Below are 14,428 nucleotides of genomic sequence, written 5' to 3'. Positions count from 1 at the left end.
CGAGGTAGTTCGGATAAAGCGGTAGAAAATGAGTGAGTGAGTGAGTGATCATGTCTTCAGTCATTTGCTGATGTCACCATAGATATGTTGTGGAGATGTGTCCAGACACTCAGGAAGTAGTTTTACACATGTGTTGTGTGTGTTATGACATCACATCACAAGTCATTTCTCTTTTAACAGAAAATGTGTTGATTTCAGTGTGGTTAAATTCTTACAGCATCTCAAACAGTGCAGCCAAATATCACAGCTTTATATTACAGTCTTACAGAAACAGCTCCTTTGCAGAGCCTCATGTGGTGGAAACAGAAACCAATTGATTACTTGTGTAATCTATGATTTCGTTAAATTTTCTGTTAGCAGCATTTATTTAACATTTATGGAAAGAGACTTGTAAACGCTTTGTAAAGTTCAATATGTTTTCCTTCAAGGTACAAGTTTTCCTGCAAGATCGCCATTTCTGGGTTATTTAGGATACATTTGGTAAGGAGATTATCTGCCAAAGTATCAGGCCTTGGAAGTATGGAGTGGCAGAAGCCATAAGTCACAGTAAAACCCCACATTGGCATTGTAGTGAATTTTGTAGCCATGTGCTGAAGGCCAAAGCATAGCCAGAGAAGAATTAAATATCATTAATACTGAAAATAGATTGAGGAGTTTGTGTTGCTAATTAATAAAATTGAATAGGGACTTTTATGTCTGTCACTATAGTCTGCATAGAGGTGCACCGGAAGTACCTCGGACACTGGCCTCTTTTAAAGTGCCTTTTTCCTAGCTTGGTGTGTTTCTGGGTATCAACAAAACCAATTTTCATTATCATTATTAAGCTTTATGCATGTCAGATCAGATTATCATTATCTGTTTTGAATAACTAGCAAGTTGACTACATTTTTTAGAACAGAATATGAGGGATTTGCCAAATTTAAAATTGCCTTAATTGGCTGACTACTTAAATTGGCTACACAGGTCAATTAGATTAATTTGTGCATAAGCAATGAATTTGATGAATAAAAAAATGAACATAACTGTGTATATATACGTTTTATTTTACATTTAATGCCACCACAAACATTTGTGTGACACAACATCTGTTTTAAAGCTGATATTGATACTGGTAATACCAGACTAACAGAGAAGTTCTCTTTTATTTCTAAATGTGTCGCAACCTTGTTTTGCCAATCCACCCAGACCTATTGTGGGTTTAAATTGTGGAAATGTCTGTCTATTATTTCTGGGGATTTGAAAGGATTTCCAAAAAAAAAAAATGTAGTTGTGTTTTTTTTGTTTCTTAAATTATCTGCCATTGATCATGATGTAGTTTATAAACATACCACTTATAAGAGAAAGGTCACATGAATTGAACAGGTTTATTTGTCTTTAGCTAGCAATTATCTTTCCTTCTAATCATTGCTTTTATCCATTCTCTCTTTAGAAGTATCCTCAGATCGCTCTCCCAGACGGAGGAGCATCTCTGGCCTTGGCAGCTCTGACAAGAACATCTCAGTGGATGGGCCCAACTCCTCTCCCTTCAAAGTGCCAGTCAGTAATGCTGTGTCCCCCTTCAGTCAACAACTAATGGCACCAGATATTTAAGAGCTCGAAAAGTTGATTTATTGTTATAGAAAGGGTGCAGTGGTTAGCTGCAGTTTATTGCAGAATTTAGAACTGCACCCTAAAGTGATTATCTATTGTGCATTAACACTTTGGAGTAGAGCTACACTGAAGGAAGTAAATATTGCAAAAAAGATTTTGTCATTTTAATTTAGTTTAACCACTATGCCAGAAAGGTAGAAATACCAGCATTGTTGGCATGGTGAGAATTCTGGCTCTGACACTTCCTCAACCTCAGCTACATAATACAAATTCATTAAGGGCTCAACTAGTTTTTTATTCTCCCTCAGACAGTTATTATTTTTGATCGTACCTGGCCTGTATTATATAGCTATTTTATATTAAGTAGACATTTTGTCAGAGAGCTAAGCAAGTTGGGTAATATTTTCATATTCAAGCCACTAAATTAGATTTAAGTGATGAATTATGTGTTTGTCTTTGTCAGACAGCCTTAAACATAGTGCTGTATGATGAGTCTGTTCTACTAGTATGAATTGTTTGTGATTTTTGTAAGTGATTTTTGCCAAATTGTCTTTGCAATCAGCTTGATTGCAAATCTAGTGTGTTTAAATCATTAAGGGAGATTGTGGTAATGACCATACTGAGCATGCTGAACACTCTTAGAGCAGGTTGTTGTGAATTCTTCTACTTTCGGCTTTTCCTGTTAGGGGTCGCCATAGTGAATCATCTGTTTCCACCTAACTCTATTATCAGCATCCTCTAATCTCATGCCAATAACCTTCATGTCCTATTTTAATACATCCATATATCTCCCGAAGAGAACCTCAACATCCTCATCTCTGCTACCTCCATCTCTGCCTCATGTCTTTTCCTCTCTGCTACAGTCTCTAACCCATACAGCAGAGCTGCTCTCACTACTGTCTTGTACACCTTTCCTTTGCTTCTTGCTGACACTCTTGTCACACAACATTCCTGACACTTTTCTCCACCCACTCCAACCCACCTGTACTCGCCTCTTCACCTCTTTACACACACCTTGTAACACTATAGGTTGACCCCAATACTCCTGCACCTTCTTGACCTCAGCCCCCTGTTACATCACTGTTCTACTTCCCTCCACCTTGTTGATTCACATGTATGTCTGAATTCCTCACAACATTCTGCCTTTTTCAACTTTCACCACTTGGTCTTCTTTCCTATCTTTCCTCTTGTTTTCTTCCTGACCAGCAGAGATACCTTACACATCACTATTCGATGCTGTCTGGCTACACTCTCTACTACCACCACTTTGCAATCACTAATCTCTCTTCGGTTGACTCCTCTACAATGAATCTTGTCTACCTGTGTACTCCTACCTCCACTTTTAGTGCCTTTTTACACCTGGTCACTTCGTCTTTTCTCTGATCCGATAGCTATCTAATTTGTTAAAACTGTTCCAATTTACATTAGGCCACATAAATCAACATAATATCAATCTGATCTTTCTACTCCCACCCAAAATGCAAATATATTTTACCTTATTTCTGGGGTAATTGAAATGGAACACGCTTTGGTGTATGCGGTTTTCAGAATGCAATCAAAAAGAAGACTAAAAACTTGTTACGACGGTTATGCTACAATAAACCAACCTTGCGTGTCGTCCATGTTATTGCACTGGCGTGATGCACGACTCGTGAGTCACTTGTGAGTGACGTACTTCCATTTGAGAGGAGTATAGAGTTGACGTATGTGGCTTGAACAACCACGTTCATTTACACCTGTCCAGTTTCATCTGAAATGCGTCCCAGACCACCTCCTGAAGGGGTTTGAACGATCGGATTTATATCTGTCTCGAAAATGTTTTGGAGGGCATTTACACCTGGTCTTTTACGATTGGATAGCTATTTGATCATAGAAAACTCATGAAGTGACCAGGTGTAAAAAGCCCCTTATATGTTACTCTGTGCTCCTCTGGCTAGATTATGCACCTGATCTTCAATGGTGGCATATTTTAGTAGTCCATTTAAGTTAAAAATGAATGAACTGGAATGATCTATACTTACCTCTTAAGTTTTAAATTTGGCTTGACATGAAGGAATATGAAGTGATTGGCTCTTCCATAAGGTAAAAATCATAATGAACTAATATACATGGGATGCATGATAGGGACTCGTCATAGTTAAAGAAGGTATAGGAAACCAGACACTGGTGAAACAGATAATCAGGGGTTTAGCTGAAGCTGGAATGTGCCAGGAAGTTCAGTGACAAGACCTGAATAAACCGTGCATTAGATTATACTGTAGATATAGTCCATGGAAAGAGCCAGCTGAAGACACTTAACAAGAATAGATTTGATGTGTCAAAATGGAATTTGTTCTTCACACACTTAAAGCTGGTCAGACAAGGCCTGACTGTCAGGTATTTCTATTGTTTTTCTTTTACTCTGTACTGTTTTGTCCCATGGATTCTCTCTGCTTTCCTCCTCTGTGTCTTTTTCACCCTGCCTATCCTGCAGAGTGCATTTTTCTCTCTTGTTTCTCTCTCATTATGCTCATGCATGCACATTATCTCTCACCGAATGATTTTATTGCTTTTACTGAAGCTCTGTAGTGTTTAAATGAGTCTTTCATGCACAGATATCATAGCCCAGCATTAACAGTTAGCAGTAAAGGCCAGATTATTCTTTCTTTTAACTGTTTGTATGCATACGCAAGTTGGTTGCTGTGCATATCCTTGAATTGGTAAAATTTCATTTTAATCTTGTACCTATATGAGTTACAACTATAAAATAATTTCCTTTTAATAGGAGCTTTTCACAGTGACCACTTACTCAGTGGGTACTTATTAATACTGAATTACACAGAATACAGTTTACCTATGTAGACACTGATGACTTGTTTACATATGTAGACATTTATATTTTCGTCTCTTTCTCCCTCTCAATCAGGGTTTTTTCAGTAAGCGAATAAAGGGGTCGATCAAGAGGACAAAGAGCCAGACCAAACTGGACCGGAACCCAAGCTTCAGGCTACCATCACTGCGGCCTACTGAGAATGACAGGTGCAGCATTTGCTTTGCCTACTGTTCAAAATAATGATATGTTTATGATCTCTCTTGTTCTGTGGCATGCTCTGCACTTAAGGAAATCATACAACATAAAGCTGTTACTGACATTTTATGAGTAATATTTAATGTATATATACACATTATACTCCTTTAGTGAAAGGAATATTATTGTAGAGCTAATGACCTGTCACTTGTGCAACATATAGTCATATTTTGATTTCCTGTAAGAAAACAGGTCTGCTTTACTGGTTTGGTTACTTGGTAGTTAGAACAATACAGTCTTTTGTAATACTTCAGACTGGGTGATACTGGAGATACTTTAACTGATAATTTACTTCAGAAGACTGAGAGATGATCTTGAAAGATTGACACTTGTAGTTTCTGAGTTTGGGTCTAATCACCCAAGGTCTTTACTGCCAAATTATGGAACGAATAAAGGGCTTAGAGGGCTTTTTATTTTGTCACATATACATTACAGCACATTGAAATTCTTTCTTATACATATACACTTTGGTGGTTGGGGTCAGAACACAGGGTCAGCCATGATACACCATACCTGGAGCAGAGAGGGTTAAGGGCCTTGATCAAGGGCCCAACAGTGGAGGATTGGGGTTCATGCTCCATGCACTTGCTGATTCAAAAGGCTGATGTATTTTATAAATTCAAGTGCTAAAATATGCAGATGTAACACTAATCAGTGCTTAATTAATGGTTCTTGAAAAGCAACATTCTTGTTATTGTGCCGGACATAACTTCGGTGCGGAACTTGTCCCGCAGCTTTTGTCCTAGACCCATGATTGAGGTGTGAAATTGACCGGCTCATCGAGGAGAGGTGTGCTATGACTTTTATAAGCGATCCAACCAACAATGTTCGCACAGCGGACGAAAAAGCTGCCAAAAAAATCCCATAGAAATGAATGGGAAATTCCTAAAATTTCTTTAAGCTCTCACACACGCAGCATGCGCAGAGGTCAGGCACGGCTTCTCTTCTGTTTTCTCCTAGTGACTGTAGATGTAAAGTAGACTCTCAATACATGTAACTATCAACTCCACTCTATCAGTCCAATGATTCCAAAAGTATTGGCCCCCAGCCCGATGAGCTGAACTGATATCATGTGTAGCCCCGCCCCAAAATAAGCGAAATCAAAAAGTTAGCACAACATGGACATGTCATATATCAAAACACTCAGCACGATGAGGGGAACTGACGTCACGTGTAGCCCCACCCTCAAAATGAGCGAAATCAAAAAATTTAGCACAACATGGACATGTGACGTATCAAAACGCTCAGCACGATGAGGGGAACTTGCCATGTGCAAGCACCATTCACATACAGTTCTAGTTTATTTGTACACCAGCATCTCTTCAGTAAATCATCTTTCCACCCTTAATTAAGCTGCTTTAATAATACCTCTCTCTCTGTAAACATTTTAAAAACATCTCTTTGTAGAACTCCATTTCTGAGGGTAATTTTTACAACAGATAGACTGTTGGCTTTGGCAGAAGCAGTAGTAGGCGTTACGGGTGCCACAAGTTTAGACTGCGTTCACGTTCTTTCTGAATTCTACAGTGACATTCGAGGTGCGCCAAGACCCATAATGACAATCAGAAAGCAATAATACAGTCGGTTTATCTTGTTCTCCCATTCCTAATGATTACTCTGTTTGGTGTCCTTCCCATCTTTCTCATGATTCATAATAATCTGCTTGTGGAAGAAAAGCATTTAGGAATCATTAGTACCATTGAACTCTGGAATTAGTACCATTGAACTCTGGTGGTGCTCTTTGTAGTCTTAAAAAATATTAAACTGCAGATATGTTTAAGTATGGTGTTTTAAGGGCATCTATTAATTTGTTACAGCAGTAGCAAATGAGCAAACCATAACTAATGACAGGAAATCTCTAGAGACTTTGTTTATAAACATTATGAAGTTCATTCAAGCCTTTATTGGAGGAAATACCAGAGTGATTATTCAGGCCAAGATATTTTTAAAGAGACTGAATGGAACCAGACAGAATCTGTAGTGTACATGAAATCTCTAATAGGTCACTGAGGTCATTCCTGTTGACAGTCAGTAGCATTATAAATGTATTAAGTTTTTGTGAGACACTTCTCTTTTTGTGAGACCACTGTGTACAGACACTTCTTTAATAAATAGTGAGGTTTGAATGTGCAGTGCAACAACAGCTATACATAACAGCTTCATTTGAGATGTTGTGCACACATCTCATTTCAAACTCCTTGGCCACCACTCCTCTTAGAGTCATCCCCATAGTGACACTCTCCTGAGCTTCAAGTGCATTTCCCTTGTTTATCAGCTGCTGCTCAACAGGATGGTGAAGGATAGTCACCTTCTTGCCACACCTATATTGCACTGTAGGTTCCAAGTGATATGGAGCAGGCAGCTAAAAGGCGTTTATTTCTGTAAAGAAGATTGTGGATTCCACAGAATAGATGTGCAACTGATATGCTCTGGGGAGCCTCCCTCAAGTGGATCTTTAGTTGCTTTTCGTACGTATTAGCTTTCTCTTCCTGGAATACAGCAAGGTCCAGCTATATTACTGAATTTCCATCTGTGTGACTGATATTTGATGAAATAAGGGGTATGTTTGAACATTTGAGAACATTTAAGTATTAGGTATTTTTGAAATATTTGTGTTCATCTTTGAGTGTTCTCTGTTTCTTCCTCCTACGGTCATGTAGTTTGCTTAAGTACAGTACTTTTGTTATGTAGTCCTTTGGACAAAACTGTTTTCCTTTTAACTCTGTGTTTAATGATTATTTACAGGGACAGAATCGTATATGAGAATTGGATAAAATTATTTAAATAATTGATAATAATTGCAAAAATAATGCACAATGCCATTGTTCCAGCTAGTTTACTGATGTTTGAAGATTTTGAAGATTTTTATTTTGAGCAAATCAGTTGAACATGTTTGGAATGGCTATAGGTCCCGAGGCCTGCCCAAGCTGAAAGAGTCCTGTTCACATGAGTCTTTGCTCAGTCCGAGCAATGCTGCAGAGGCACTAGATCTCAGCATGGAAGAGGATGTGTACATTAAACCACTTCACAGCAGTGTGCTGGGACAGGAGTTCTGTTTTGAGGTATGGCCTCTGCAATTTATTGTCATTATTTCTTATCATTCATAATATACATATCATGTATACCACTCAAGTTTTTAATATGTTATTATTTTCTTATGAGACTTATTAAAGTCTAATTTAATCTTATTTGGTTTGTTAACTGACTATCACTTCAACATTCTGTTATAATATCTTGACTTGTTTTCAGATGTATGGATTATGTATGGATTTCTTTAATCTTGGTTCTTATCCAGGTGCTTAATTTTGACATCACTTTTTGAAGTCTCTTTTTGCCCATTTCTGTAGGTGATATACTCAGGGGGCAGTAAGTGCTTCAGCTGCTCCTCAGCTTCTGAGAGAGACAAATGGATGGAGAACATCAGGAGAACTGTGCAACCAAATAAGGTGCCTATTGCTTTTTGGTCCAATCTTGTTTATGTATTAATTCCCTTTTCACTTTAGTAGATAAAATGCTTCCTGAAAGTTTCATTGTGCATCAATCATCCTTAGGACAACTGCCGGCGTGCAGAGAATGTGCTTCGCCTTTGGATCATTGAGGCGAAAGACTTGCCACCCAAAAAGAGATACTTCTGTGAGCTGTGCCTTGATGATGTACTGTACGCACGTACCACCAGCAAAGTGCGCTCAGATTCCCTATTCTGGGGTGAGCACTTTGAGTTTGGTGGTCTGCCTGCTATCAACAGCATTATTGTACATGTATACCGTGATGCTGACAAGAAAAAGAAAAAAGACAAGAGTAACTACGTTGGACTGGTGAACATCCCAGTACAGGCTGTGAGTGGACGCCAGTTTGTGGAGAAGTGGTACCCAGTGAGCACACCCACTAGCAGCAAGGTGAAAGGCGGCGGCCCCTCCATCCGTATCAAGTGCCGCTTTCAGAGCATTGCAATCCTGCCCATGGAACTCTATAAGGAATTTGCAGAATTTGTTACCAACAACTACACTATGTTGTGTTCAGTGCTCGAGCCTGTTATCAGTGTGCGGAATAAGGAGGAGATGGCCAGTGCACTTGTGCATATACTGCAGAGCACCGGCCGGGCAAAGGTACATGTTCTTTATTCTCTCTTGCATTCCTGTCACTTTGTTTGTCTGTCTTCAATTTATAATCCCTTGTCACTTTGCCTCAGGACTTTCTGACCGATCTGGTCATGTCTGAGGTGGATCGGTGTGCAGATCATGACGTGTTGATCTTCCGAGAGAACACACTGGCGACCAAAGCCATAGAAGAGTACCTCAAACTTGTAGGTCAGAAGTATTTGCATGATGCCCTAGGTAAGAAACAACCATATTAATATAAGATATAAATATTAGCTTTTATCTTTATTGTTTAGATAGTATGTCCACCCTTTACAAAGGGCAAATGCTAAAACATGCTGAAAAACTGTCAGAGGTTAATTTCACTGTCAGTAAACTAACTTTTAGTCTTAACACAGTTTAATCATGTGGAGCTCAAATAAACTGAGGGAATTTCTTTTTAAACAGATTTCTACAACTGTTCTTTGATCAGTGTGGGGTCTAGTGCAGTTAGGCGTAAACACGTAATATAAAATAGACTGTTTGTAAATTAAAACCTTTATATTTACATTTACATTAAAATTACATAACTTGATAAGACAAGGAACAGTAAACACTATTTAAATGATCATTTCACTTGCTGAAGGAAAAAGATTATGCAGCATCTGCTGTATCTCACAAAAGTATATATTAGTATAAGTAAATATTTTATTGTATCTTTTAAGGTGACAACACTGAATAAATGACACTTTGCTACAATATAAGGTAGTGAGTGTACAGCTTGTGTAACAGTGTAAATGTGCTGTCCCCTCAAAATAACTCAACACACAGAAACCATGTGAGGAGTACAAAGACAAGTGTGTCTTACCTACAGTCAAGCATCAGGGAACCATGAATGCCAACATGTACTGTGACATATTGAAGCAGAGCATGATCCTGTTCCTTTGGGGACTGGGCCGCAGGGAAGTATACCAACATGATAACGACCCCAAACATCTCCAAGATCACCACTGTTTTGCTAAAGAAGCTGAGGGAAAAGGTGATGGACTGGCCAAGCATGTCTCCAGACCTAAACCCTATTGAGCATCTGTGAGTCATCCTCAAACAGTGGAGGAGCGCAAGGTCTCTAACATCCACCAGCACCGTCATGTTGTCATGGAGAAGTGGAGAAGTTGTCAACTCCAGTGGCAACCTGTGACGCTCCATGCACAAGACGGTTAAGGCAGTGCAGGAAAATAACGGTGGCCACACAAAATATTGACACTTTGGGCCCAATTTGGACATTTTCACTTTTCATTTGTGGCCAGCACTAATTTTCATTAATGCTATTTTGAGGGGACAGCAAATTTACATTGTTACACGCTGTACACTCACTACTTTATATTGTAGCAAAGTGTCATATCTTCCGTGTTGTCACATGCAAAGATATAATAAAATATTTTTAAAAATGTGTGTACTAACTGCTGTGAGATACTGTACATATCACTCGTAAAAATAAGTTAAGTTAATAAATGTGCCACCATTAGCAGCAACTACTACAACCAAATGTTTCAGATTACTGGTGATAAAATTATTTTCTTCAGAATGATTTTTTTTAGCTTTGTTAGAGAAAATAAGATTTATGTTTCCAAAAGAATCCCAAAATGCTTGGAGGCTTTCAATGTGTTTATTTGTAGACTCTTTCACCAAATGCCAAAAAACATTTTCTACTGTTTCATATAATTTTTGCCCTGTTTTTAAAAGTGAAATTATGATTACTGACCTTATCTTAGTCAATTGAGTCTTGCAGCACCTTATGTTCACCTGTGTCTTCCTTAGTTTTTCTACAGGTACTTATTAGTATAATAACCTCACATCTGTGCTGACTGTGAATGTTCCAGTTGATGTTGTATTCCTATATGCTGGACCATAGACCAAAGTGGGACATAAGCTATTTTTTTAGCAGCCCATTTACTTTAGTAATTAACTACTTGTAATTAATACCTCTAATAATAACTTGTTTTTTATAGTCTGGAATGTGCCCAATATCCAGACCATTACCTTTATGCAGTTATGAAATGCAATCTGTTATGATGTAACAAAATTGGCAATTTGAATGTAAAACAAAATCATATAATTGGTAACCGAGAAGATGGCAAACAAGTAAATTAACATCTAACAGGAGTTCCTATTGTCAATATATTTCTGTTTGAATAGTCCTAATTGTAACCCTAATATTCTAATAAATCCTTAAAATTTATAAATTGATAAACTAGATATATTTCCACTTGCAAATCAGTTGCCAGTGCACACGACTGTGAGATACTAATTTTTATTTTTGAAATTGTAATGTTTGCAAAAGATATAGGTCCGAATTTAGTTGTTGAGTTAATAAACATTATTTGATTGTTAAGTGTTTTCTGGATTAAAGAAGAATACTCATTTGCTTCATTTAAATCCCACTTTAAGAGTTCTATCTAACTCGTTAAGAGTTTAATATAATATTTAGACCTTGATAAAAGCAATAATTAATTAAAAACTAATGTAATAAATATGTATATTGTCTTGGCCTTTTTAGTGTTCCATAACAGGAATTTCAGCATGGCCCACAAGAATGTAATATATTATTTGTAATATGTATTTGTGGTATGTAGTATTCTGTTGCGTAATATTGTATTTGCTTACTATCAGTGTTTGAACATTATGTTAACAGTACTGTGCTCAACTTGTCCAGACCTCTTACTGAGGTACATAATGCAGTCAGAGGTACAAGTTGTACTATCAAATTGTACACCATTTTCAGCCACAGAAGCCGGTTGTGGATACAGGCAATTAGGAGAAGGATTAGTGGGGATAATTAAGGAGGGCCATCTTTGCAATGCCCATTTCATCTCAGCTAAGTGGCATAAAAGTTAGTGTGCTATACAATACAACTTTTTAGTTATTAATAGTTGCAGCATTTGTAATAGATTTTTATTATTGTTGTTGTTGATGGCTATATATATATATATATATATATATATATATATATATATATATATATATATATATTATATATATTATTATATATATTATATATTATATATATATATATATATATATATATATATATATATATAGATATATATATATTATATATATGCGCAGTATATATAAAATTGTTTATTTGTATTTACATTTTTTGTTTTGTTTTTTTGAGGAAAACAAATTCTTTCAGAGAAATTGAAAGGATTTGTTGAACATTCTCATATTGTCTGTGGAATTTTGGATTAATGTTAGGCTAAACCTATTTAAACAATTTTTTTAATATTCTTTTTTTAAACCTCACACTTGTTACTGTCATGTCATAGCTGAAGTTACCAGCCCAAGCATGTCACAAAAATGTGAAAAGGAAAATAATCTCACTGAAAATGCCATTAGTGGTCTACCTAACTGATAAGGCACAATGATGTCTGCCACATTGCCAGGCGACAGGCTAACTAGCAATCCCCCTGAATCAAGTTTCCTTTTGTAGTATGAACTACATCAGTCAGCCTCTGGACACCAGAGGTGATGGGGCTTTTTGTGTTGTTTCTACATGGCGGTAAGCCCATTGTTGCAAGGCTGGGTTGAAGGCAGAATTGAAGTTTATGCTTCCAAGTCACTGAAACTGATTACAGCTTGGATTCTGTCTGTGTCTTGGGTGGCCTGTTAACTCATGGGGTAGCTCATGAGCTAATCTCCCCAATGCTGCTTGTTTTTAAGGAGTGAATGGATTGCTTGCATGCATCTTCTGAATATCCTTGTTGTTAAAGATAGCCCAAAGAGTAGAACTTTGGAATGGAATGTGTGACCCAGGGCTGTAAATCTCAGACAATATCTGTGTTCTTGAGAAATTGGAATATGAAAGTATACACCTGACAGCTCACCTGTTGTGAACGTGTGGATGCAAGGATAAAAGGACATGTGACAATTTATCTATCGTGTCTTTGTCCAGGAGGGGGCAAACATTTTTGGGACAATTTGGCAGATTTGTCTTGATCTGCAATTGATAAGTCCCTGAGCTCTGAAAAGGTAGGGGGCTGTCTGCAAAACATAAACTTGTATCCTTGTGCCAATAGCAATAGAACCCACTGATCAGACAGAGGTGGTTGCAGCCCAATGGGTAATGTTTTTGGCCTGAAGCACTAAGGGCTATTTGTTCCCTACACAAAACCTTTTGCAGGAACATTATTTACCTGCAGTCATCTATGATTGCAGTTCTCACCATCTAGTGTCCATCTCAGGCTGACAAGACCTGGCCTGCCTAGGTGACTCAGAAGAGTCTTTATTCTACCTTTCCTCACTGACAGTCTTGAGCTCTTTCTGCATGTGGCTCCTACTTCAACATCATATACTATAAGAAGCCTGACCATAACACCCATAAGTGAGCCATAACCAAATGGTTACCACAAGGTTAGAAAATGTCTTCTAACTCAAAATGTAACTAAGATTGCTATTCCTTGTACAGCCCTCTCAGGAAAGTTATACCAAATAGACACCAGGCTCGCCAGTGCTGTTTCAAGAATAAACTTATCAGCAGATGTGCTGAGGTGAAATATGTGGTATGCTACCGTGACTATATAAATCATTAAATGTTGGCTTCATATTCTGTTTGATTAAAGTTGACTGCTAGTAAGGTTGCTGTGAAATTCTAAGGTTACTTTTTTGCATCAATGTCTGTGATACCCTTTGACCTGCATATGCAAGATTTTGAGTATCAGTAATTTAGTAACTCTGTGATATGAGCATTGAATTACAAGAGCAATGTTACATTTCTGAGATGCCATAGTAGCCTTATGAGGGCTCAGCACATCCAGTGCTAACATGCCTGTCTGTGATTGTGAGGCAAGTTGAATGTACATTAATCCAATAGCTCATAACTGAATGTTTGTAGAATTGTGTTGAAATATCATCTTCTGGTAGTTAGGAATGGCGAAATTTGACTGCATAATGCTATTGCTATTGATGAATAGCTATTGCTATTGATTTTAGTAAAGGGTTGAATATTGGTATTGAAAAAATGTCAATCAGAACTCCCTGGATTTCCTTTAACTATGGTCTTCCTAATCTTACTCATTGAAAGCTAAGCTGGAAGGTTAAGCTAATGTTATGTTCTAGGGTTAAAAATAAACTCATCTCTTACTCCAGCTATTATGTAGTAAACATAGATCACACCGGGGACCTGAAAATCATAATATTAGTCTTGGTTAATAACTGATTTACCCAAATTGAATATGTGATTTGTTCAGTAGAAGCATGCCTGTTGACAGATAACCAGTACCTATCAAGACATAACCCTTCCATTTCCTTGCTTTTAAGGAGAGTTTATCAAAGCTCTGTATGAATCAGACGAGAACTGTGAGGTGGATCCATCAAAGTGCCCCAGCAGTGAGCTGCCAGAACATCAAAGTAACTTAAAAATGTGCTGTGAGCTAGCCTTCTGCAAGATCATCAACTCCTACTGGTAAACTCAACAATTCAGACTCTGTATGGTGTAGATTTGATATTATTAAATATATATTATCATATATATATATATATTTCATTTTTATACATTTGTCTTACCACTTGTCAGGATTTGGCTACATAAAAATGAAGCTATTTGTTTGACAGAAACAATATTTTGAAAAGTGTTTTTTGTGTGTGTGTGTGTGTGGTTTTTTTTTTTTATTTATTTTTTTTATTTCAAAATGAA

At 37.4% G+C, this 14,428-nt stretch overlaps 1 protein-coding gene across 5 annotated transcripts in view; it reads left to right on the top strand.

The window, feature by feature from the left end:
- The window catches only part of rasal2 (RAS protein activator like 2), a 50,899-nt gene that overhangs the window by 27,137 nt on the left and 9,334 nt on the right, over nucleotides 1–14,428 (top strand). For all 5 annotated transcript variants that reach the window (XM_027132799.2, XM_027132791.2, XM_027132783.2 and 2 more), the window contains 7 exons: nucleotides 1,430–1,536; nucleotides 4,496–4,608; nucleotides 7,566–7,719; nucleotides 8,005–8,103; nucleotides 8,209–8,763; nucleotides 8,847–8,991; nucleotides 14,053–14,197. In XM_027132799.2, coding sequence (XP_026988600.2) covers nucleotides 1,430–1,536; nucleotides 4,496–4,608; nucleotides 7,566–7,719; nucleotides 8,005–8,103; nucleotides 8,209–8,763; nucleotides 8,847–8,991; nucleotides 14,053–14,197 — 1,318 coding nt within the window. The remainder of the gene's footprint in view (nucleotides 1–1,429; nucleotides 1,537–4,495; nucleotides 4,609–7,565; nucleotides 7,720–8,004; nucleotides 8,104–8,208; nucleotides 8,764–8,846; nucleotides 8,992–14,052; nucleotides 14,198–14,428) is intronic.

This window comes from Tachysurus fulvidraco, chromosome 1 (genome assembly GCF_022655615.1).
Source record: "Tachysurus fulvidraco isolate hzauxx_2018 chromosome 1, HZAU_PFXX_2.0, whole genome shotgun sequence".
In the NCBI taxonomy this organism is placed as follows: Eukaryota; Metazoa; Chordata; class Actinopteri; order Siluriformes; family Bagridae; genus Tachysurus; species Tachysurus fulvidraco.
This window is presented reverse-complemented; position numbering and strand designations above follow the sequence as displayed.